This window comes from Castor canadensis, chromosome 18, assembly GCF_047511655.1.
Source record: "Castor canadensis chromosome 18, mCasCan1.hap1v2, whole genome shotgun sequence".
In the NCBI taxonomy this organism is placed as follows: Eukaryota; Metazoa; Chordata; class Mammalia; order Rodentia; family Castoridae; genus Castor; species Castor canadensis.
Genome location: NC_133403.1, coordinates 13,898,094 through 13,924,367, shown reverse-complemented (window position 1 = coordinate 13,924,367; position 26,274 = coordinate 13,898,094). Strand labels below are relative to the sequence as shown.

The window sequence follows — 26,274 nt, the reverse complement described above, 5'->3', positions numbered from 1 at the left end:
ATAAATGAAGGGCCCAGTCCAACACCAATGGGAGCCATGAAGGACGCCTGGTTTTCCTAACGCCACTAAGGTCCCTCAGAGGTTGGAGAAGGCTGAGCGATCTGACTGTGGGACAGTGTGGGAAATGAACTTGAGGTATGTTTCCTGAAATGACATGGCCATCCATGTTGCCTTGAATCACCCAGACCAGAGCTTCACCACCTGGCTGTGCATCAGATCAGCAGTGTCCTCATCACCGGGACTCTTGTTCACCTCGATGGGTTGGAGACCAACCAGGGATGGCACAGATACCTTGAAAGCTCCCCAGGCCAATTCCAACGACTGGAATGAGACACCCGAGAAGACAGTTTGTGAAGCACTGCCACTTACTTGATGATGGCCGACACGTTGGTGATCTTATTAAAGAAGTCAAATTCCCGCTGGTAGAAATCTTTGGCTGGGCCTGACAGAGAGCCTGTGATCTCTTCTACTAACTGCTCCAGGAGGTCACCAATGTCAGCTGATGAGGAAACAAAGACTCTGAGCTCTTGCAACCACCACAGAGGTCCCCTCAGGAAAACCCACAGATGTTTGCTGAATACTAAGGCAGGGGTCTCCCAGCACACTAGCTGTGTGTGGAGTGTACTCAGTGGACTTGACATGAGGCCACTGCACACTATTTCCACCTTCACTGTTAACACTGGTCATGCTGGTGGAAAAGCTGCGCGCACCCGAGCAGAGCTCAAGGCAAGAACCATGCGCACTAGTGGTCACAATTCCTCACTGCCGCTCACTTCTAAAAAGCCAGTGTCAGCTGGGCACTGGTGGCTCACATCTGTAATCTTAGTTACTTGAAAGGCTGAGATTAGGAGGATTGTGGCTCAAGGCCAGCCAGGGCAAGAGCCCATATCCAAAATAACCAGAGCAAAATGGACTGGAGGTGTGGTTCAAGCAGTACAGTGCCTGCTTTGCAAGCGTGAAGCCCCAAGTTCAAAATCCAGTCCCACCAAAAAGAGAAAAAAGAAGTGAGTGTTATTGGAGAATATCCCTGTGAAACAATACCAATATTTTATCTATCTGTCTATCTATCCATCTATTTATCATCTAATCTATCTTTGCGATACTGGGATTTGAGCTCAGGGCTTTACACTTGCTACCACTTAAGCCACTGCCCCAGCCTTTTTCTGTGATCAGTTTTTTTTTTGAGATAGGGCATTGAGAACTACTTGCCTACGGCTTGCTTGGAACCATGATCTTCCTGATCTCTGCATCCTGAGTAGCTAGAATTACAGGCGTGAGCTCTCAGTGCCCAGCAATGGTAGGAACTTTTTGTTTTGTTTTGGTGGGACTGGGATTTGGACTTAGGACTTTGTGCTTGCAAATCAGATGCTCTACCACTTGAGCCACACTTCTAGCCCATTTTCCTGTGGTTATTTTGGAGATGGGGTCTTACAAACTATTTGCCTACACTGGCCTCAGACCATTATCCTCCTAATCTGAGTCTCCCAAGTAGCTAGGATAAGTATGAGCCACCGGTGCCTGGCATTGATAGGAACTTGCAAACTCCATTATATAATCTCTGGGAGCAATGTCATGTGTGGACTGTCACTGGGAAACACTGCTATACAGCATATGATCACACCATATAATGAAAAGTGCTAACATTTGGAAGATTTGGATCATTCACCAACCTCTATTGTATAAATGGCCACTGTCTGTTGCTACGAAAGTCTGCCCAGGGTTGGTACAATGTTTCCCTAGCATATTAGACCCTGAATTAGATCCCAAGCACTACAACAAAACACCACAAAAGTCTGCCTGGGTACAGCTGCGATGGAGACCAACAGACTTACATGGAACAGATCCCGAAGGATCCCCGAAGCGGTTTTACTACTTGTGGAGTTTGATGTTGTAGCAACAAAAACTACCGGCAATGGCATGAAAGATGATTAAAATACCCCTCCCTCTTCCAACTGCATGCCTGTGCGAGGCAAACTTCCTGCATCTACTTCAACCAAACGACATATTGCAACAAATTAGGAACAGAAACAGAAAGAGAATGAGAATTTATCTATCTTCTATTGAACCAGACAAAAAGGGAATCAAGGCTACTCTTATTGATCCTCTGTGGTTTTTTTTTTGGGGAAAGTTAATTTTCACAAAAAGATGTTATATGTTAACATATAATGAGTTGGGCACTCGTGGTTCACACCTGTAATTCTAGCTATTCAGGAGACAAGGATCAAGAGGGTGTGGTTGGAGGCCAACCCCGAGCAAATAGTTTTCAAGACCCTATCTCGAAAACAATCAACACAAAAAGGGCTGGCAGAGTGGCTCAAGTGGTTGGTATAGTGCCTGTCTAGCAAGAATGAGGCCCCGAGTTCAAACCCTAGCACCATTAAAAACAAAAACATGTAATTAGTGGATTTAAATTTTGAAAATTTCTGTGATTTTTAATCTCTTGTGTCACAGGACAGTTCTGATCAGGCAGGCGGCTCCCCAGTAGGGATTCTTATATAGCCTGGGAGCTGCAGGGGGTACCTGCAGGGGGGTGGAAAAGGCTTTTTGAAAAAAAGAGGGTGGTCTTGCTCTCTTGCATGTTAAATGGTGAGAAGTACCACCAAAGGATGGGAAGTAGAGTGGTTTACCAGTTGAGACAGCACAGACTGCAGAGGGCCTTGGAGACCACAGAAGCCCTGGTGGCCACTGAAGGCATTGAAGATGGGGAAAGAGTCCTGAGGAGAGGACAAATACTCACGGTCTTTCTGGTGTCCTTCTTCATCTAGGTAGATGTTAGTTTTCATGTTCCAGATAAACTGATGTGCCAGAAGCTGGGATTTGGATGCTGCCCACAGAATATACTCACGTACATAGCCCATCTACAAGAGAGCAAGGTACTCTCAGCCCAGGCTTGGGGTCCCTTCTCTGTTGGCTCATATAAAAAAACCAGCCAAATAAAAGAAACCACAGCCTATCTGCATCTCCCTGTGCTAACCTTAGCGCCCATTTACAGGCTTACTATAGCTGCCTAGGCTTCCATATGCTCAGTGCAGACCACTGCTCATATAGAAGTGTGGCTGTTCTCTGGCAGTCACTACCCAGAGTTCACACGGAGACCCTGGGCACTGGCCCCTGCTCCCTCCGGGAATGGATCAGATCCTTCTGCTAGGCCATATGGAAGCAGAGCGCCAAGCAACGAAGTGAGAGCACCGCTGGAGGGACAGGTGGGGAGAAGGAAACAAAGTCCTGGAGAAAAGGTGTGTCAGGTAGTCCCGTGTGTTGGCAACTAGGCTAGGTCCTGGTTTGGCAAATATGGCTCTCTATGGTATCATCATGATCTACACGGTCTCATCACTCAGAGCTGGAACACTGGCAGCTACCTCTTTATGACAGTGAATGTTTCCATAGGACGCAAGTTTTTCATTTTAAGTGGCTGGCTCATATTCCAGAAGCACCTTGGTCAATGGACCCTAGATGGAGCACCATGCCAGTCTGTGGAAAAGAAGCCAGCTTTGGGGATACCCAGCCACAGGCCTCACAGCCACTCTCACTGGCAGTGAGGGCCAGCCTGCCTAGCACAGCAAGACTGAGTCAGGACACAGGGAATCCACAGTCCCGCATAACCAGGAAATGAGGCTGGACCCAGGGTGGGGAAAGGCAGCAACACATCCTGCTGTATCATGTGAGGTGCAGTGCATGGCTGGGATGAGGTCCTCAGGCCCTGCCCTAATGCAAAGATGGTATGGGGCTCTAGGCTGTGGTCACTCCAGGGGATGTTTTGTGCCATACTTATGCTGCACACTTTATGTACATGTACATGTACACTTTCCACTTTCCCTTCCCTTTCCTCCCTCCCTCCCTTCTTTTTTTGGCATAGAATTACTATATAGCTCAGGCTGGGCTAGAACCATGATCTTTCTACCTCTGCCTCCCTAATAATGGGATCACAGGTGTGTACCATCATGTCCGGCTATACGTGTACACTTCCATGGGCTGAACATGTATTGAAGTACGGATGCATGTAGTTGTATTTACAGACAGATTCTTTAAAGAGGCAATTAAGATAAAATAAGGCCATTAGAAGTGGGTTCTAACCCAGGTATGCACTATAAGAAGAGATTAGTACACAGACACACAGAGGGAAGATTATGTGAGGACACAGGGAGAAGGAGCCACCTTCTCCAGGAAGAGAGGCCTCAAAAAACCAGCCCTGCTGACATCTTGATCTTGAATTTTCATTCTCCAGATTTGTGTGAAAATAAATGTCTGTTAAGCCACCCAGTCTGTGGCACTTTTCTGTGGCAGCCTGAGTAGACTAATCCACACATCTCATCTAATCCTCTCCACTCACATTGAAGAGACGGGTTCATGAGATGCGTTGAGACTCCCTCCATCCAACTATGGGGACCCAGACCAGCCACCGCAAGGAAGTGCCTGGCAACAGTCCCAGAACTCACTCACTGTGCAGATCACAACTGGGTCTCAAATTGGGCAGTAGAAGCATGGGGACGACAGTTATGGTTGGGCATCCCTGCTCCCAAGGAAAGCCCAGAGAGCCTGTGGGAGCTGGAGATCAAGTGGGGTGTGAGCACAGTAATGTGCACAGTTCTGGGAAGGAAGAGGATGGCTTGAGTCAGCACACTTACCTTGTCATACCTGAGGGCTTGCACAATCTGGGGGATGTAGAACAGAATGGCATCCTGCAAAGGAGGAATGACTGTGACCACTGGGTTTGAACAACTAACACAAGTGATGTTCCAGGACCCTGTCTAACACAGTGGCAGGCACTAGGGACCTGCCCACAGGACACTGTCCTCCACTGAGCAACACAGTGGGGTTGAGAACTGGGGAAGGCCTAGAGGGACAGCAGGGAAAATTACCAAGGCCTTGAAAATGATCAAGCCTTGAAATAAGTAAAAGGAACAAGGCTGCCTTGCCTAGGAGAAGAGGAGCTTGTCTCAGGAAAATGGGCTGAAGGTTACAGCAGACTGTGGTGCTTGGGGTTGCAGTGAGTCAGGTTCTAGAATATGCTACAGGCTTCCCCTCCCCCATCATGGCTGTCATGTGAGGTTCCTAGGGTCTCTGATAAGCTTGCTGTTGGGGTAAGAGACATAGGTGTATTGGGAAGTCTGCTCACCTCTGGAACCAAACTCAAGCTTTCTTTTTGCACTCAAACATCTAATTAAAGCTAAAAACCAAATATGGCTAGAAAACATATCTGAATAAGAACTAAATTAGTCTTCTGCAACAAAAAAAGAGAAATGAAGATGTGTTCTAAAATGGACCCACAAAGTTGGGTGCCTCCTAGGTTGAATCTCATTTAACCACACCCAGATAGCCCCACACCCGGCTCTGGCAGGGCCCTGGGCTCACCGGAGGGAAGGACCGCAGGACTTTCACACCATATTGTGCTGTAAGAGGGTGTGGTGGGTACATGCTGGAGAAGTAGGAGAGTCCTGTGGGTGGGTCCGTGGGTGCCCAGCATAGCACGTGGCTGAGCTCTGGTGCATCAGCATCAATGGTGTGCCAGGTGACGAGGAACTGGGGAGAAATAGTTTACAAACCATTTATAACAATGCAGAAAATGCTTCTGATGCATTATGTAAAACATCATAATTGCAAGTATATAGAATTATTTTCCAGTCATAAACATAATAAATGCTACATATTAGAAGTGGAAAACACAGGGAGTTAGAAAAATTCATATCACTGAGGTCACAAGGTCACTGTTTTTGTCTAGTGTGCTAGTTCATCTTGACTGTCAACTTGATTGGATTGAGAAATGCCTAGGTGATTAGTAAAACATACCCCTGGATGTGTCTATGAGGGTTCCAGAAAGGATCAGATCTTGAGGGCCGTGACTAATATATTAATCCCTTGATGGATTCATAATATGGAGGCATTATTTGGAGGTGGTAAAAAGTAGATAGAGCCTTGGAGGAAATAAGCTACTGGGGAATGTGTTCTTGGGGGCTGTATCTTTCCCAGACCCCTTTCTGTATTCTCTTTCTCTATGTCCTCTCTGCCATGACGTGAGCAGACTCCTCCCTCCACGTGCCTTCATTGATATGACAAAATGTCATGACACAATGTTCTGCACAAGCACAAGGGGGCCAAGCAACCATGACTTGAACCTTCTAAAACCATGAGTCAAAATGAATCTTTCCTTCCATAAGTTGTTTCTGTCAGGCTTTTGGTCACAGTAACAAACAACTAATACATAAGATTTATAGTTTTCAGGCATTTCTGGATAAGGTTCTAGATGTCAGCTATGCTACCTTGATAGCTTCAGGGACGTCACTAACGGCTCCTGGGTCCAACCGAACAAGACGGGTCACTTCATTCCCGATGGCTTCTGTATTCTTGAACCTACGGTGTACAAGGGGATAGGTCTGGTGGCCTCCCAGCAGACACACTCTCTTACTGCTACAAGAGTGGGGCCAGAAGGAAATGCACAATTGGAGGGGTTCAGATCAATACCAAGTGATACCTAAATGTTCTATGTGACTAATATATTAGTAAGTTTGAACACAAGTGTTTGAAAAGTATAGTATAATAGCAAAAGTAACAGGAGGTGGTGGGAAGATCGTTTAAGTTCAAGGGCATCTTGAGCTACATAGTAAGACCCTGCCTAAAAACAAAAATATTAGCATTAATAATAGGTCAGCTATGAGGAAATGCCAGAAACTTTCTTAAATAGGAATTCTCTTAAACTTGTTGTTCAAAGGGCTCTAAAAGGGTTTAGAGTCCTTGCTTTTAGAACCCCCACCTTTTATGACCCACTTTTCAGGACCTTGGCCCCTTGCTCTGGCCCTTCACAGCAGCATATCCATGGGTTAGTGCCTCAGCCCACAGTCTGAGGCCACAAGGCAACTTCCCTCATGAGAGGGGACATAGGAGTTTGCAGGTGCTACAGTCCCAGGCTAATGCAAGGGATACTTTCCATAAACTTCATGCTTTGAAACAATGCTGGAGAACCAGCCTGTGGTCCTGTTCCTAAGGATCAGATCAGGATCAGAAAGAGGAAGTAGTAAGGAGGCAAATTTGGGCTCCCAGTAAAGAAATGTCTGCCCTACATGCAGCCACAGGGGGCTGAGGAACTATTTGATGGAACTGTGCTACAAGGGGCTGCTGTAGTCCCTCTCAACTACTGTCAGTCTAAGAGTTTTGTCCCTGTGAGAGTTACCACAGGAAAAGCTCACAGAACACTTGATTTCTGCATGTGCCTCCTTGGAGTAAACTATACTGAAAGGTGACATCCAACCCAAACCCAAAACTTCCCAAGCCTGTTTCTGCAGCCTGTCTCCTGGGAGCTGTGGCCTTCACAAATCACACTGTGGCCCTTGATTCACCCTGATATTATCTCCTTAGGCTCTGGGTGCTGTGGCATTCCAGGTAGGAGTCTGACAAGATCATAAGGGTCACTGTGTATCCTCTGCACAGAAAACCTGAGTGTCCGGGACAGACAGCATGAGTGTGTCTAATGGTGGGTACCGCATCATGTTTTTTTAGCACTTATAACCCAGCTGGGCCCTATGCTCTGGTGAGGCTGGGGTGACCCAGGGGCCCACCTGGCTGGCAGCTGCACGGCCAGGTAAGGAGAGATGCTCCAGGCAAGATTCACGTTGTCCTTCCACTGCTTCTCGCTCAGGCTGATGTACTTGGACCTCCAGTTGGCTACGCTGTTCTCTCCAGCCTGGTCCAGCTCCAGCTCAGGGGCCGATAGTGGGTTGTACCAAGTGATGAGACGCTCAATCTCAGTGGCCTAGTGAGACCAGACGCAATGCTCACTGTGCTTTCTGCAGGTACTCACATGCCACCCCACCCTAGGATGCTGTGTTGGCATGTGTGCTATGTTGGAATATGGTGGACAGCAGCTGTGGCCACGGGTCTCACCAGCAGAGATAGAAGCAGTGTTCTGCGCTTCATGTAGTATTTGTGCAGCTGGGAGCCTCGGTTGGTTTTCTTAGACATGCCTAGGGAGGAAAGAGAAAGCACAGGTACAGTCCCTGGAAGCCACCTGCCTACCCTGTTTCTAGAACCTAGAAGAAGCTGTTTCTTAGTGCTCTGTTCTGTCATCTGAGTGAGGCTCATTAGGCCGCCAGGATGGGAATTCAGATTTGATGGATGTAGGAGCAAACCTCTCACTAACCTGACTTCTTAGAGATGGTCGACATGCCACTGGACAGGGGGTAAGTGTTGATCCAGCCTTGTGTAGCCTGTTGCCGAGAGCCCACGGTTATATCTAGGTTACTCCGAGTATCTTGGTTATCTGTGGGTAAACATATCGTTGATTTTGGGATGAGGTGGCTCAAGAAAAGGCATCACAAAGAGAAATAGAGTAGGACTTTGCAGAATAAAACCTTTTGGACAAATTTTCCAAACACCTGTGGAATTTTTTATTCCAATCATTCTAGATAGGAAACTTTCTAAAATTTATCATATTCCTCCTAGCCTTTAAAATAGAATAAAACAAATATAATTTTCTTGATAAATGGTGGCAGTTATCTAATCACTGGCACTGTATTGTCCTCTGACACAGCAGGAACTCAATCTGTGGGGCAGATTGCACAGGCTGTTTGACCTATTCTAAATGAAACCAGAACGGTGCCTTCGAAAAACCAGTGTTTTCCTTTTTTTTTTCCTGGGATACTGAGGTTTGAATATAGGTCTTCATGCTTGCTAGGCTTGAGCCACTCTGCCAAGTTGGGTATTTGTGCGTGGTGTGTGTGTTGGGTATTTTCAAGATAGGGCCTCTTGAACTATTTGCTGGGGCTGGCTTCCAACTGCAATCTTCCTAATCTTTACCTCCTGAGTAGCTAGGATTACAGGCGTGAGCCACTGGGGACCCATGAACCAGTGCCTTTTTAATGGTCCTTTCCTGTTCTCGAAAGTAGACAGTCAACTATGGGTCTGCCTAGAGAAAGCCCCTCCTCACTAACCAATGTGTGGTTTGTAGTCAACTACATGCTAGAGGAACAGGACCTTCCTTCTAGAGGTTTGCTGCTAGTGAAGGCATCATTGTTTCTTCTAGAGTGTTCTGTCTCTGGCCTTGAAAAGCTCTTTGTTCCTGGCTTGCTCCTATGAATCCTTTCAGACTCAGCTTAGATGCTATTACTCCCAGAAAACCACCTCTGACTTCCCAACTAATCTGGCTGTGCTTAGTGCCTACAGAGGGGTGCTCCCACGGCCCTCTCTATTTAAGCTATGTTCATTTGACTGCCTACCAGATGACAATGGAATGGATGAATTCAGCTGGGCATACTGGCCTTTAGTCCACTCAGTGGGCACCCATGAACTAAGCCAGTGCAGGGAGAAGTTACAGGAAGAAGAGTCTGCTCACAGGCCTCTTGTGCTTGTCAGATGCCTCAGCTTGGGCTGGAGAAGCAGCAGCCAGGTTGGGCCTCCAATGATGTGCAGCATGGCCAAGGCCAGGGTTCACCTGGGTCCTAAGTGCTCTTTTGCCTGGTCCTCCAGGGGTGTCCCTGTCCTACCTGCCCCCACCCTGCCAGGAGCATCTGTGCTGTTGAGAGCAATGCTTACCTGGGGGAACCAGTTGGCTGGCAGTCAGGTACTTCTTATCAGAGAACATGGCAGTCCAAAATTTAATCATTATGCTTATATCTTCACGCAACCTCTTTTCTCCTTGAGTAGGGAACTTTGGGGGACAACTTCAAATAACCACAGGAAGACAAGAGTTGAGTGTCTGGAGCCAGGGACTAGAGACAGTCACATAATGTAGTGAGAGGGGACATACATGGCTTCTTAGTGCGAAGAGGCTAGCCTGGAATGACCCACGAGCAAGGTGTTCTCACTGATTCCTATGGAAGGTGTGGTGGTTTAAGAGCCCTCTTCTGCCCACCCTATCACTACCCTCTAAAGTGTCTACAGCTCTGGCTAAGTGGTGTGCTGTGAAAGATCATGACAACTAAGCTGCGTATGTACAACAACGAAGTCCACATTTTTTTTTTTTTTTGAGATGGAGCCTCAATATGTTGCCCAGGCTGGTCTTGGTCTCAAGTGATCCTCCCACCTCAGCCTCACATATGGGGTTACAGGCATGAGCCACTGCTCCTGGCTACACTTAATCTCTTAAATCAACTGACTCAAGGGAAAAATTGCATGTATTTTGAGAAGCTGGCACACATATGCAGATGCACACATACAAACAGACAGATATAAACACAGGGCTAAGGATATTCAAATCTAGCAGTGAAGAATGAGAACAGTAAGCATGAACCAGGCAAACTGTGTCCTGTGAATGATTTCCTGGAGGTCTGGGTCAAGGGGGCACTGAGTGTGTGTGCAGGTACCTGAAGTAGTCGAAGGCGGTTGAGTAGATCTTCTCACGAAGCACGTTGCGAATTGTTGCATTTGGAACCACATCAGCATGTAGGAGGGACAGCCCCAGGGTCAGCAGTCTAAGAGAGAGCCCCATGGTTGAGTCAGAGCTGGAAACTGGCCTAGGGCTGAGCCTTGTGGGGCGTCAGTCTCCCATGCAGACCCCAAAGCCCTTGAACTTAGGGCACATTTCTGGATAGCAAAGGCTGGACCTAAGTATCAGTCCTGTGATTACAGGTCACAGATTTCTTTTATCCAAAAAAATCTCAGGAGTTTGTATTTATTTATTTATTTATTTTATGGTGCTGGGGTGAAATCCAGGATCTCCCTCATGCTGGATAAGCACTCTATGACTGAACTATAGCAAATATACCACTTGAGTCACACCTCCAGTCCATTTCACACTGGTTGTTTTTGGAGATGGGTGTCTCTCAAACTATTTGCCCAGGCTGGCCTCAAACCTTGATCCTCCAGATTGCAGTCTCCCAAGTAGCTAGGATAACAGGTGTGAGCCATGCATACCAGGCTCAGAAAAGATTTTTTTTTTTTAAAAACTTTCACTTCTTTTTTTTTTAGGTTGAAAAATGAACAATAGGGCTGGCAGAGTGGTTCAAGTGGTAGAGGGCCTGCCTAGCAATCTCAAGGCCCTGAGTTCAACTCCCAGTACGACAAAAAAAAAAAAAAAAGTGAACAATCTATGTTATTCTGCCTGGACCAGAAACTTCAGTGTTAAACTATCTATAAATTAATCCTTCTGATACAGTCACCTGAAGGTGTGATGAAAGGAAAACACTTAGTTCAATTAAAAAAATGGTTGGGCATGGTACTGAATGCTGTAATCCCAGCTACTCAAGTGGCAGAAGCCTGAGGACAACAAGTTTGAGGCCAACTCAGACAAAGTTAGTGAGACTCTATCACAAATATAAAAAACAAAGGGCTAGGGGTATACCTCAAGTGAGAGTGCTTGTTGAGGTGCTGGGTTCAATCCCCAACACTGCAAAAAAAAAAAAAAAAAAAAAAGAACAAAATAATTTCCCAAGCAGCTGATTTATACTATGCCAGGCCTTGGAGTGCAGTGATGTGAGTGATGGGGGAGGCACTGGGCATAATATTCTTCCTCCTGCCTGCAGGGAGTTTATAACACAGGGTGAGGTGAGAAGTCTGGGAATCCTATTGTTGGGTGAGACACAGAGATTCCATAGAGTAAAAAGGCACAGAAGCCCCATAAAAGAGGGTCTAGTTGCAATAGCGGGGAGGGAGTGGCTCTCTCACAGGTATAGATCCCAGCTACTGAGAGGTCTAGAAGGCCTGGCAGTGAGATGAGCCCTGAAGAGGAACAGCTTCTTGTGTGGCAGAAGCAGGGTAACTGGGGTCCAAACAGAAGTGACTGCTTAGAAGCCAAGGCTGAGGGTGATGAGGATGTCATGGATAGTGAGGTTGAGCACAGGGCTGGAGCAGGAAGAGGGGAGAGCCCAACACAGCCACTCACAGAAGCCATATAAACCAGTCAGAGGCAGAGGCACCACCCTGCATTCCTAACTTGAGCCCCAGTGGACAGCCTATAGTGGGAGTGGAGTCACAGCAAGGCAGCTGGCTGGTCCAAGTGAAAGTGGAAAGAGAGAGAGAGAAGTGAGGATGTAGATGTGAAAGGAAGCAACAGAGGCCAGATGTTGCAAGGGAACCAAAAGTGTCTGTCTGGCCATACAAGAGGACAGGATGTCATCCTGAAGGGTAGGAAGAGAGCACACTGTGGGCAAGGCAATTTTTCTAAGTGCATTTAAAAAGGCTGGCTGATCCTCCAGGTAAGGGCTGCTCACTGAGTGGATGGTCAGTATGGACCATTTTCTGGTTAATTCCTTTCTGTTGTGTTTTATATAAAAGTATAGGCCTGTGACAGATTGGATATTAACAAGAAGGGAACTGGCCCTTCCCTGCAGCTGATTTGAGAAGTACAGCCCTAGTGGGTGGCCTATAAGGGGACATGGGACAAGAGCTCAGGGGAAGAGCAGCCCTGCCCAGAGGACAGCAGAAGCTAGATTCTAGGGAGAAGGGCAGGGCTGGAAGAGTTGGGGGCAGTGGATGCTTTAACTAGACAATGCCTTACAATCAGGAAGGATATCTCCCAAGTTCTTCCTAATCATTCCAAGACAATGCAATAAGCTGTACAGAAGCACTGTGACATACACAACCACTCCACAGCACACCACACCAGACATGACCAATGACACACACAGGGTCCAAATGTCAGTGACTGGATATGGGATGCCCTGCAGAAGAGGAGTCCTCACTTGAAGCGGGGTCCAATGGCTGCCACATGCCGGTTCATGCTCCCCTTGGCTCCGCCTATGTTCAGGGACATGGAGCGTTGCAGCAAGCTGGAGAAGATCTCCACCTGGTCGGAGCTGCAGTACTTGGCGATCTCAAACCGCTGCACCAGGAACTGGACAAGAAGGAAAATATGCCGTGGTGATGCGGCCCGGCCAACCTGACCCTGGGGGGTCAGGGTAGCCTGTTGAGCTGGAGCTCTGGGCTGACAGGAGGGCAGGCAGGGCTAACAGAGATGGCTGGGACAGTCACTTCCTCTTACAGGTCAGGGTTCCCAGGCTGGCTGCCCACCACTCTTTCTCCATGGGCTCCTTGTCTTACCCACAGCCCTGCCCAGCTCATTATTTATAAGACACATCTCTTGTTTTCCATGGAAAACTTTTCACTGAGCTTCCTGGAGGGATATTTTGGACTAAGAACCTTGGCTTTTGATATTTTTTCCTCTCTACCTTGCATAACAGCACTGATTCCTAATTCTCTTGAATTCTCTTTCTCCTACTGCTCTTAGGGCATGAGACTCAGCAAAAGGTCTCATAGGAGATATGTTTGCACAGAGTTTCAAACAAGAGTCCTGCCTCAGAGCTGTGATGGAAAAAGGATAAACACCAGAGTTTGGGATCTCACTGCATGTGATGTGGACCTTGGCCCCCATGATCAAGAGGAGCGAGCACAACAAAGCAGGGGGAACAATAGGGATAGGCACATACATCGATCCAGATGTAGTGAGGAGTCACTTCAGGGGGACAGGGTCTAGGTTGACTTGCTTCCGATGCTGCCAGGGGGTCTGCTTCCTTTGTCTCAGCAGAAAATAGTCCAAACTTCTGCTCCACTGTCATATGCCAGGCCCCTGCCATCTCTCGCATAAACTGCAAACACAAAACAAATGTTAGTGCCTCTAAGGAAGCAGAAGGGTATTTCTGTTTTGTTTTTAAATTACTGAATAAAATTCAGAAAACAAAATAAGGTTGGGCTGGCAGAGAGGCTCAAGTGATTCAGTGACTGCTAGCAAGCATAAGGTTCTGAGTTCAAACCCCAGTACCACTGACAAATAAATAGATAAGTAAATATCACATAACCTTACTCCCCAGGGCTCATCACTTTGGTGTTTGGTGTATGTCCTTCTAGCCTTTGTCCAGGCAGGTTCTGTTTATCCCTCAGCTTGTGGTGCCAGGCAGGGCAGGTCATGTGCCCGATACTGTGTGCGCCTTGCACAGGTCCTGTCCTGGTGAATCTTCCCAATAATTCTGAAAGCTGCCTACCCCTAAGTCAGCAGGAGTAGGACTGTGGTTCTGGTTCCAGAGCCTGGTTCCTTTTCTTTATCCTACATGGACCCCACAAGATGCCTTTATCTGGTTCCTGAGAATGGCTCAGGGATCTAATGGGAGGTTGCCACTGCCATGGGCTGAGCAGTTCCAATGGCCCAATCACACTCAGCCAGGGGCCCTTTAGTGAGGAGGCATGAGGGGTGCCCAAGCAGAGATGTGTGTGCTGGACAAAGTAAGGGGATACCAGCTCACACCTGTGAGGCACCAACAATTTTCAGACTTTTTACATGAAAGACAAGAAGGAACTGGACCAGAGAAAGTTTTTGTCCCACCAGGTAGCTCTGTAAAGAGCTCCAGACCCCTGTGCAGTGGTTGACAACAAAGTCTCCTGAGTGGGGTAGATATCCTGGCTCCTTCTCCAGCACCCATCTGTCCTCTTCCCTTGTGTGGGTCAGAGTGGTTAAGGGGACAATCACAAGCACTCTCATCTGGGCTCCTCACTTGTTGGGCTGGCCTTGGGCTCTCATTAGCTTAAACGAGCAAAGTGGGTGCCAAGTACGTAAGGCTCTAAGGAAGGCTAGGATGTTTCATAAGAAGGCATCTTGTGGCTGGGTGCTGGTGGCTCATGCCTGTAATCCTAGTTACTCAGGAGGCAGAGATCAGGAGAATCTCGATTCAAAGCCAGGTAGGGCAAATAGTTCACAAGACCCTGTCTTGAAAATACCCAACACAAAAAGGACTAGTGGAGTGGCTCAAAGTGTAGGCCCTGAGTTCAAGCCCCAGTACTGCAAAACAACAACAACAAAAAGGCATTTTGCTTTCTGCCCTCCCTTCTGCTTGGAGGCACAGAAGCCAACTGGAGATGATGAGGATGAAGACAAAGGCCACCACATTCAGGACGGCATTGTTGTAGACAGGAGCCCAGAATATCAAGGAACCACCCTGACTGCAGCTTCTCTCTCCTGCAGCCAGATATAAATCTTGCAGTGGAGACTGAGCGAGCAAAAAGGTGTGTGTGTGTGGAGGAGAGGGAACCCCAGAACTCACAGGGTCAAGGAGCCAAGTGGAGCCATATTCCCACTCATTCATCTAACAACAGTCTCCAGGCCAGGGCCTCCCAGGAATAGAGTTGGAGCCATGAACAAAGACAAACATCTGCACAATCTGCATGGGGGCCACACAAAATTAAGCTACAGACATGGAACACTGGGAATGAGAAAACAATGGGAATGTGGCATTGGGAAGGGGCAATGTTTCTGACAGGGCAGCCAGGGAAAGCCCTGCAGGGAAGGGGACATCTTAGAAAAGTCCTGGAGGCACCAGGAGTGAGGTATGCGCATCTGAGGAAAGGAAGCAGGACACACCTCAGGCAAGAACAAGCCCAGGAGGGCAGGGGCAGTGAGGCCTCAGGGTGGCTACAGCATGGGACAAAGGGAGGGTAATGAGGAGGACTTGTGGGTCACAGACATGATTCTGCCTTTCAGTCTGACTGAGCAGGGTGGAGAGGATTGGCAGGTCTGAGGCATGGGAAGGACCCAATCTGGCCCAGGTTTTACTGGCACATTCCACACTATGTGTGGAGAGAGTGGCAGGAAAGCAGGCAAACCAGGGCTGCCTCCAAGCTTCAGGGGAGAAACAAACGACGGCAGGACAGAGAACAGCTGGGATGGTAGGAAATGGCCAGATTCTGAATCTACTTAAAAGTTAAAAAGACAAAGCTGGTATGTTTTGCTAAATGTCATTTGTAGAAAGTGTGAAAACGTGGAGTTAAAGATGGCTGGAAGGAGTTTGGTTGGAGTAGAGGAAAGGATAGGGAATGGGTGACCAAGTCAACTGGGAGGTGGTGATCATGGAGCTTGGGGGTAGGAGGCCAGAAGGATATGCACAGACTGGGGGTGTGAGGGCCAGGATGGGTAACTGTACTGGTGAGAGATCCCTGACACACAAGAGGGGCCCTGGAGCACACCATGTTGAAAGGCCCCTACTGAGCTCAGGAGGCGCCCTCTATTCAGAAAGATGAAAAGGTTACAAAGGTTACACAGGTGAGGAATCCTTGGAAAGAACAGTTAGGGTCCCATAGTGAGTGCCTTCAGGATCCACTGCTCTGAAGGGGGTTGTGAGCAGCTCTCCCTGGGCTAATCTGTCACTACTGCTGGGACCTGCTAAGTGAGGGCTATGCTCCATCCTCCCTGTCACCAGGGCTCTCCAGGAGACCCTCCAACCACCCATCACATCTGAGGACAAACAGGGAAGTCACACATTCAGGAGGCACATGTGAGGGCTGGCCACAGTGGTCAGGAACTGCCACCTTGCCTTGTGAAACAGGAACAGACTCCGTAAAGCAGTGTGTGGAGAGGAATCCTGAACACAGCAGTGCTATGTCTTTAGAATCATCATTTGTGGGAAAAAGCAGGGTTTTGAGAAGAGACCTATAAGAAGGGCCATCCCTGCCCCTCTTGAGGAGGGGGAGTTCCCCAAGAGAGACAGAGTGCAGGTGGTTGTACCCTGTCGGCTCTAGCAGGAGCAGGTGCTGCTGGGGTTATCAGGCTGCAAACAGGCAATGCTACCCTGTGTGAATGTCTTACTTTTCACAGGTCAAGTGTCCTTGGTACCACTAACCCCCTTAGCCACCAGGATATGCACAGACAATTAAAAACAACTCCAGTAGCTTCTAAAGTTCCCCAGAGAATTTCTGATAAACCAGAACATTTGATGGTCCTGAAAACAAAGTCCTTGTACCAGGCTGAGGCTCAGAATAGCCCACAACAGGGATGGGTGTGGATAAGACTTCCCAAAAATGACACAAAAAGCTTTCCATGACCCCTCTTCCAACTATTCTGGAACAAAAAAAGAAATGAAAGTGGGTTCAGAAGTAGGAAGCAGGAAGCTCCACCTTTTCTGCTCCAGTGGGGGAGGGGCAACAGTCACTAGACACAAGAAAGACCTTTAGTCTCTGGGAAAATAAAACAATCACTAGTTTTTCTATTGACAGTTTGCCCTCCATAGCCGTGGTTTCAACTAACCATAGATTGAAAATATTTGGAAAGAAATTGTGTCTGTACTGAACAAGGACAGACTCCTTGTTATTCTCCCAAGAATATATAGAACAGTAAGTATTTATATAGCACTTACATTTTACTAGGTATTAAAAGGAATCCAGACATAATTTAAAGCATATGAGAAGGGCTGGAGTGTGGCTCAAGTGGTAGAGCACCTGCTTGGCAAATGCAAGGCCCTGAGTTCAAACCCCAATCAAAAAACTAAAGTGACAAGAGAATGTTGGTGGTCTATGAATAATATCAAGTCATTAACATATACGTATACCTGGAAGCCTCCAAAGACAGAATGGGGTGAAAAAAAAAAAAAGATGAAAACCTAAATCTCTAATTTACGGTCAATGAATTCCAACAGGATAATACATAGGAAAATCACACCTAGGCACATCATAGTCAAAGTATTAAAAATTAAAGATAAACATACTTAAAAGTAGCCAACACAAAAACAACAGCACGTAATAAGAAATAGTAGGTCTGCTGGGTATTAGGGGGGGCAGAGGGAGGGGGCGGAGTGGATGGTAAGGGAGGGGGTGGGGGCAGTGGGGAGAAATGAACCAATCCTTGTATGCACATATGAATAATAAAAGAAAAATGAAAAAAAAAAAAAGAAATAGTAGGACTGCTGACTTCTCTTTAGAAATAATGCAAGTAGACAGACACTAAAAGTACAACCTAAAAAGCAAAAAAACAAAAAAAGTCAACCTAGAATATTAGAACCAGGAAAAATATCCACATGCATCAAAAATGAAGGTGAATAAAGGTGAGAACATTTATTTCCCATAAACCTGTGGCAGGAAATACTAAAAGAAAGTCTTTTTTTTTTTTCAGTACCAGGACTTGAACTCAGGGCCTACACCTTGAGCCACTCCACCAGCCCTTTTTGTGGTAGGTATTTTCGAGATAGGGTCTTGAGAACCATTTGCTGCCTGGGCTGGCTTTGAACCACGATCCTCCTGATCTCTGCCTCCTGAGTAGCTAGGATACACAGGCATGAGCTACCGGAGCCTGGCTTAAGAGAAAGTCTTTAGGGTAAAGAGAACGATTGCAAAGTTTGGGTCCATAGGAAGATGTGAAGAATGTGAGAAATGGAAAATATTTGTATAAACTTATTAAGCTTTAAAAAATTCCTTTTGTTTATTTCTTTGGGATACCTTTTGATTTCCAGAACAAAAAAAGTATAAGATATATCACATGTAGTAATAAAATAGATGAAAACAACACACAGAGGTGGGAGGGAGAAGTTAGGTATACATAATAGCAATTGAGTGGATATGATGGCAATACCAACATCTTTGTTTAATTCCCTTCCTGTGTGTGTGGTGGTTCATGCCTTTCACCCTAGCTACAGAGGAAGAGTAAATAGGATGACAGCAGTCCAGAATAGTTGGGCGTAAATGCAAGACCTTATCTGAAAAATAACTAATGCAGAAAGGGCTGGGGTCATAGCTTTAACATGAGGCCCTGAGTTTAAACCCCAGCACTATAAAAAAAGGATAAAAAATATTGTATAAAATTTCCTTCAACCTATGTGCATAAGATGTATATGAAGCATAAATGAATTGTGTGTTTAAATTTGCGTTCCATCTAATATAACTCATTAAATATGCAAATATTTTTTAAATCTGAAAAAATATGAAATCCGAAATACTTCTGGTCCCAAGCATTTCAGAGAAGATACTCAACCTGTATAACCTTGCCTGTATGCACCATGCAGAAGCAACTCCAGAAATACAGATACAGGGAAAGGTAGCTATTCCCAAAGTTAGTAAGCCAAGAAAAATGTACCTGTGGCCAAAAGCAAATACTTCAGTCAGTCCAATGCCAACAGACAGCTTTCCAATTTCAGTAGAGAAATGGCTCCCCCTACTGAGCTTTTGAAAATACTACTCTATAAGCACCATGATTTTTAACACACACACTGTTCTATTTCCAAAACAGTTGTGTGGTCAGGCATGAATGACATAATACACAAGGGAGACCAAGACTCGAGAGGGTGAGGAGCTTGCCCAGGTCACCCTGCAGAGCCAGGGAAGCCTCTTTCCATCTTCTTTTTTTTTTTTTTTTCCGAAGCTTGATTCCTCTTTCCATCTTTTATCCCACCCATCCTGACAGCTGTCCTGTGGCCAGTGTCTTACCGGCACTTCCACTCCATTCTTGCCAGCCAGAAGCCACTCCCAGCAGGCCAGGGCAGTCTCCATGCCATGCTCATTGAACATCCGGAGGGGACCCCAACACAGATGATGGAGGAGCTGCGGGTCACAATCTGGAACCAAAATGCATTTTTTTTTTTGACACTGGAGTTTGAAATCACAGACTCACTGCTAGGCACGTGCTCTTACTGCTTGAGCCACTTCGCCAGCCTTTTCCTTTTGTGATGGGTTTTTTTGAGATACGGTCTCTTGAACTATTTGCCTGGGGAAGGAGTGGGGGGTTGGCTTCGAACTGAGATCCTCCTGATCTCTGCCTCCTGAGTAGCTAGGATTATAGGCATAAGCCACCATACTTTAGAGGCCTTTGATCCTGCTGGCTCTGGCTGAGGCCAACAATGGCCTTTGACTTACTTTCCACTCGTGGGAGACATCTCTACTGGGAGAGTTCTAGCTTTCTTCAACCAGGACTCCAGCTTACCAGGGATCACTAAGGCAAACACTCATTTAGAAACAAACCCAGAATTCCATGGAGCTTCAGTACCTTTGCTGCTAATGAGCATTGCAGTCAGCTTGAACATGGCCTGAGTGTAGTGCTGGGGATTACTGTGGTCCAAAGCTGTAATCAGATCCTGAACCATCATTTTGTTCAGGTCAGACATCTGACCTGTGGCTCCTGAGAACCGAATCATTCCATACACCTGCAAAATAGCATATCTGTCAGCAGCCTTGCACATAAAGTGAGGCACATGGATGAGGCCCTGGCAGCCACTTCACCATGCTCACACAACAGGACCAGTGAGTGCTTCACTGCCCCAACCACAGCTCATTGCAGTAATCCTACCACTGTTCACAGCTTTTTCTCAAAGAACTTCTCTTCTAGAAATACCTGTTGGTGTTCCTACTGCTACAGATACTCCTTGAGGGTAGGGTCCTGGTCTCTCATCTTTGTACCCAGCACTAAGCCCAGGGTCTCACCCATGGTGGGACTGCATGAATGTGAGACAGGTAAGTAAATTTTCTCTACACTCAACTAATGACTTAAAGAACAAAATCAACTCCAAGATTTTAAAAGTCAAAAATATTTTTTTCAGAAGGTATTACTTTCTTATTCATAAAAACATGACTGTACAGGAGATATGATTCCTTCCAAAAAAAAAAAAACTATATCCAAAGACAGCAATATTTAAAAAAGAATAACTAAGTTAACAATATTAGTAAATATACTGAAGAATAAAAAATAGGTAAAATATTTAAGCATTCACTAAAATCAGTCTACAGTGCTAGTATCTTTAAAATATCAAAAGATGAAAATGAACTCTGCTATGTTGAATTGCATATTTGTTTGAGATAAAATATTGTTACAAATGCAAAAAAACCCCAAATTTCTGCATATCACATTATATAATAACAATAGTAAAAAAAAAAAGAAAAAAGAAAAAACCAGTGTGGAACAAGCTCTTAAGAGTAATTCCCAGTATGTGGTCAGTGGCTGCTGATCAAAGCATGGGACCCACCTGCTGAGGCCCATGGGAGGAGAGTGGCCACTGGATTAAGCAAGCAGCAGAGTGTTCAGGAGTTGAGCACCCCCACTCAGACCACTGAAGAACCTTCAGTGCTGCCAGGGGCCTCAGAAGTGGTGTCAACTAGCTTCTAAGTTTTGTAGATTGAGGCAACTGAGGCCAGAAAAGTGAAGTGATTTGGTTATCTGGAAAAAACTGGTATGGTGACTGAAGCTCTCAATGTGGTTGATGGATGTAGTTCCCAATCCAATCCTCTGTTCCTGGGTAACTTTGGCAAGTTATTCAATCTCAGAAACCTTGGTTTCTTTATAAAACTAATATCATAGTATGTTCATCTCAGCGTGTCCAGGAGAATGCAAGGCACTCAATGAGCATTAGCTACCACTTAAGGGAAAAAAAAAAAAACCCAAAAAACCTAAAAACCAGTATGCCTCAGCATAGCCAAAATGTGTGTACATGAAGTCACTCTCTTATGGGTGTGATAAGTAACTGTCATAAATGCTCCAGGATGTGTGAATGGGTGCCAGGGACCCATGCTCTTCAAGCTACCTAAAACTAGTAAATTCCACACTGCCCAGATCCCTCACTCATGTTCCACTGGAAAAGAGCCACTGGCATCAAAACAAGATGCTCTGAAGTGCCTCGATAAGCACCTCGCCTGCATAGCGGTTGCGCAAATTCAAGGACGCCATGAAGTTGGAGTAATCTTTCTTCACACAGGCCGGGCGCTCGGTTAGCTGAGTTGCCTACAAAAAAACAATTATTTTAGACTGTCAAAACATCATTTTTTTTCACATATTTATCTTGGTTAAACCAAAGTGCAATTAAATTCAGATCCAGGGGTAACTTAAGACAATGAAATATTTTAGAATGCCCTCTAGAGTCTGACAGATGGGAATTGGGTGATACCCAGATCCAAAGAGGTGGCCATCCAATAGGCATTTCCTTATTGAGCTTATATTTTGAATATAAGGGTTGATAAACTCAATACTCAAACAACAAAATCAGCTTCCCTATTTTTAAAGTCAAATACAGTTATTTTTTCTAGAAAGTATTAGCCTCAGCCTTCCAGCTTCACCTCCCTCTCTTCAGCATCCAGGGCCTTATTAGTTGGCTTTGTCAGCTTTTTCCTAATCTGGGCTTTTTGCTGTGCCAGCTCTGTCGCTCCTGCTTAGCCAGGTGGCAGTGAAGCCTATACCACACATTTGGAAGGCAGCCTTTCTCATTTTTCCTTTAGCATCATTTACTACAAATTGATATAATCCACACACCTCTTGAAATAATAAATACCACTGGGGAGGGTGAATTTCAGTTGCTGGTGTTTGAAGGGACTTTTTTTTTTTTTTTTTTTTGGTAGGGGGCAGTGGGCAGAAAGAGTCAGGAGAAGAAAATATAAAATTGGAGAAAAACTAAAACATAAGCAAGAATGAAAATATGTGATTCTTGTATAACATTAACCTGATTTATTTTTAAAAAACCATATAAAGCGCTTTACACTTTTTAGACAGTGTGGCCTTTGGTATTAAGCAGGCCTGCATTCAAACCTGGCCTGACACCAACCAGCTGTGAGAACTTGGAGAACTCACTTGATGTCTCTGATAATTGTGCCCCTCTCACAAAGCTGTCACAGGGCTCAATAAGGTATACTAAATCCTTAAGCACAGATGGCACCCAGTGGGCCAAAATGTAGACTCCTCTCTTACTCTAAAATTGCTTCCAATTGCTCTCCTGTGCCCTGGCCAAATCAGAGGACAGTTGGCCTGAGAACAGCAGAGCAGACACTGAGAGGTGCTGCGGGAGAGCCCTACAAAGGTTTCCTCGTTCAGTTTTCCAGTCCTGTTGGTCTGAAATACTGCTTCTGGGACCAACCCTGGAGCCCACTCCTCCCCTGTGTCCTACAATGGGAGACATCAGTGTACATATGTGTGCATGTGTGTGTGTGTGTGTGTGTGTGTGTGTGTGTGTTGTGCTTTTCACAAGGCAAGAATATCTTAGTCAGGATCTTAAGCACAATCAACAATCAGACACAGAACAAAAAGTATCCTTTCTCCTTTATAGCAGGAGAGAATGGGAAACCTAACTTACATCTAACTTTCTGAGGACAATGGTTAAAATCTTTTAGGCAAAAGAGATCTCTCAAGTCAGCTGGCTAGCACCTAGAAAATGACTGAATTCTGTCATAAGCACTCTCAATCTTTGAGTTCCACCTCTGGCCTATCTGTGTTCTTCAAGTGGTAGAGGGGTCTAGGTCAGAGCTGGCTGTTCATGGATCAGCTGCTGTATGTCTTTGGAGAAAGTGTAGAGACTTTGAGGGAGGAGTTCCAGATACAATGAGATGTGAGAGGACACAGGCCTCCCTGGCACTGCCACAAACCCTGCATAGAAGACAGAGGGCACTCAGGCCTGCATTTGGCTCCTTTCTTCCTGCCTTAGTGATGGAGAAGCCCTGCTGTCCTTCCTCCTGGCACTCAGCCTTGGCACTTCCACACATCACACCCCACATCCCACTCAGGGAGTTAGCAGCACACACAGCAGGTACAGTGACGTTTCAGGTTCAGATTAACCAACCAAGTCCTAGAAGAGGGTTGGGGCTGTGAGATGCCAAAACAACATTGCTAGACCAGTCTCATCATTAGGTACAGCTGCCTGCCCTGATCCTAACTTAACTTTCAGTTTCAATTTAATTCTGAAGTACTACCTTGAGAACCTTGGCCTCTAAATTAATATTGAACAAAACAAGGTGTAGCTGAAGGTATATGTGTGCAGGTCAGCACCTGCAGAAAACAGAATCATCAGCAAGTCCCGTGAATATTCCAAATAAGCCTTACTGTAAAATGATGTCTGAGAAAGGTCAGTTTCTTGTCCTTTCAGATATGGATACTCAAATAAAAATCTGATCTCTTTAACGAATCAAGCTGTGATCTCCATAAACCTGTATGTTCAAAACATAAGCACAATAAGGAAATGCCCATTTGAGTGGCCACTTCTCTGGACCTAATTTCCATCTGTCAACAGACACAGCATACACCCCATATGCATGTGGGAAATAGTTGCCAAGGGGCCTTTCATGAAAAGCTATACATAAGCTTCAGTTCCCTCCCCCCATCAATGGTGTTCTCACAGTTTAGGGGCTCACTTCTCTACAACAGGTTCATACATACCCCAAGAGTCGTGTTCTGCTTGTTGTAGCCAGCAAAGTGAAGGATGCTCTCAGTGGCCATGGCCAGCCCTGTGTGCTGGGACAATCCTGACACCCAGTTCTGATGTTTGTTCAGATATTCCTGAAACAGGATTAAAATATTCTACTTCATTTAAAGGGAAAAATAATTTTATAAATAAGGTATGAAGTAGCAGGGCAAACACTGGGTTTCAATGCTGGCTCTGCCCCTCACTTGCTAACTGTGGAACCATCAGTATGGTCAAGCCCTCCTTTGACTGGTAACTGTTCACTTACTGTGAGGATGAGGCCTGATTCCCAGAGTGGCTGTCACCCAGTTGGTGTGAGCAGTGTCATACGTCAAGGGGAGAAGACCATTCCTTGCTAAGCATCTGCTATTTGCTAAGGGCTATGCAAGCCACCAGGAAAACAAGCAGTAAAGCCTCAGTTTTGTAGCCAACATGCAGGCAGCATGATGGATTGGAGGTGGGGGACAGAGCAAGCACCTGAGCCGGCCTGGCTAACCAGTAGGAGGGTATTGGTGCAGCGGGACACCTGGAAGAGGCTGGAGGTAGTTGGGAGGCCTTCTGCTCTGGGATTTACAGGGGGCTCTGCACCACTGGAGTACCACATAAAGGCATAAGGGGGCAGGGTTAAGCCTGAGCCAGAGACAGTCAGGTTTGAGAGGCCCCCTGAGCTAGGCAAGAGAGTTTAGGGTGAACCACATAAGTCCCCAAAGAAGGATACACATGAGCACATTCACATAAAATTGTGCCAATAGTCTGGGGGCTTGTGCAGCCTCAGAAATCCACCCATGGACTTCATGGTTATAGGGAGTGGCTAATGGTAAAGTTTAAAAAGGAAGTACACTGAACCAGATTTGCTGTTAAAACTGTACTACTCTGGTGGGCATAGAAGAGGACAGACTTAGGAATGCTGGGGGCAAAAGGAGGACAGTGAGGCTGGGCAATGAGAGCTACACAAAGCTGGGGGTTTGGAAAGGGTGGATTGCTAGAAGAAAGGGAAAAGAGGAACACATGGCAGAAATATTAAAACCATTTCAAGCTTGTGATTTTCCATATCCTTTTAAAAGCAGGCCTGCTTAAGAAAATGCTAGGGACGCGAGGCACCAGTGGCTCACACCTCTGTAATCCTAGCTACTTGGGAGGCTGAGATCTGGAGGATCAAGGTTTGACGCCAACTTGGGCAAGTAGTCCAGGAGACCTCATCTCCAAAATAACCAGAGCAAAATGGATGGGAGATGTGGCTCAAGCAAGTGCCTGCTTTGTTTGCAAGCTCAAAATCCTGAGTTCAAACCCCAGATCCACCAAAAAAGAAAAGAAAATACTTGGCAAAATAAAAGGTTCTCTCTATTGACTCCATTAGTTCACTAAACCTTTTAGGCATTAAAGTCTCTTTAGACTGCAGCCTTAGGAGCTGAGGCTCTTTTCCTCTACACAATATGAAGGAAATAAGACACAGTGTGCCAATTCAAAAGCTACAATGGCTTTAGTAACCAGCCCTGGCTTTGTTCAGTTTAGCCTGTGGGTCTGCCCCATATCAGCCCCTCTGGTCTTGCTCCCCCTACAGCTCAATTCTTGGGGTTCAGCCTCTTTGTTGAAGGAGCCTCACAGCAACCCTAGGCACAAGCACAATGCATTCCCAAACAGCCTCGAGGGTCTCCTAGTCATCTGCTCTACCCTTCCTGGATTCCACCTCAGGAACGTTTTTGAACTGGCCTCCCTTTGAAAAGTCATACTGAGGTCAACTTCACAAGCTCCTCTCAACACACCTGCTCTTTGCTAATCCACATTCCTTCGAGTGGCATTTTCTCTTTATCTTTGACCCCTTTTAAGGCAATTCTTTCCTTTCATATACTGTGGCATTTTTGCTTTGTCTGTCTCTCTAAAACAATGAATCACTTCCCAGTCACCCGCACTTATGTTTTTATGGTACTAGGGTCTGAACTCAGGGCCTTGTGCTTGCTAAGCAAATGCTCTACCACTTGAGCCATACCTCCAGTCCTACAAGCCAGTGCTTTTGTCTGAAAAAACTCACATGCACCTAGATAGAGCTGTTTTTTCCCTTTTTCCTAAATAGAGCTTTACTGGGACACAAGTATCCCACTGTGCCTCTGCTCACCAGTCCCTCCAAGTCCTGAATCTTGGCATAGGTGCACATAATACACTCAGCCCTGCAGTCTCCCCTCCCACTACACCACCCCCAACCATCTTGCAAGCGCTCCAAGTCCTGCCACAGACCTGGTCCCTTACCTGGGGTGAATGGTCAGGCTTGTCTGAACCGCTGCCTGTACTCCTCCTGCCCTGGCCAGCACACTCCCCCCACTCCAAGATGCTTCCAACAGAGCAGTCCTTGAGCACCTGTTATTCTCAGGCTCTAGACTGATGTCCTTGGTCTCCACTTAGTCATATGACTGCTGTGAATATTTTGCATACTCTGTGCCTATGTAAAAGCTCTATG

General features: G+C 46.2%; 1 protein-coding gene across 1 annotated transcript in view; it reads right to left on the bottom strand.

Moving 5' to 3' along the window:
* Positions 1 to 26,274, bottom strand: part of Pi4ka (phosphatidylinositol 4-kinase alpha) — a 121,194-nt gene that overhangs the window by 7,799 nt on the left and 87,121 nt on the right. Inside the window, exons 29-44 of the mRNA XM_020160744.2 lie at positions 23,798 to 23,917; positions 21,290 to 21,382; positions 19,658 to 19,814; positions 19,102 to 19,229; positions 13,353 to 13,511; positions 12,609 to 12,760; positions 10,293 to 10,400; positions 9,523 to 9,650; positions 8,132 to 8,251; positions 7,876 to 7,955; positions 7,551 to 7,744; positions 6,258 to 6,348; positions 5,353 to 5,520; positions 4,626 to 4,679; positions 2,738 to 2,858; positions 370 to 499 (exon numbers count right to left, since the gene is read on the bottom strand). Of these exons, the coding sequence (XP_020016333.2) occupies positions 370 to 499; positions 2,738 to 2,858; positions 4,626 to 4,679; positions 5,353 to 5,520; positions 6,258 to 6,348; positions 7,551 to 7,744; positions 7,876 to 7,955; positions 8,132 to 8,251; positions 9,523 to 9,650; positions 10,293 to 10,400; positions 12,609 to 12,760; positions 13,353 to 13,511; positions 19,102 to 19,229; positions 19,658 to 19,814; positions 21,290 to 21,382; positions 23,798 to 23,917 (2,003 nt within the window). The remainder of the gene's footprint in view (positions 1 to 369; positions 500 to 2,737; positions 2,859 to 4,625; positions 4,680 to 5,352; positions 5,521 to 6,257; positions 6,349 to 7,550; positions 7,745 to 7,875; positions 7,956 to 8,131; positions 8,252 to 9,522; positions 9,651 to 10,292; positions 10,401 to 12,608; positions 12,761 to 13,352; positions 13,512 to 19,101; positions 19,230 to 19,657; positions 19,815 to 21,289; positions 21,383 to 23,797; positions 23,918 to 26,274) is intronic.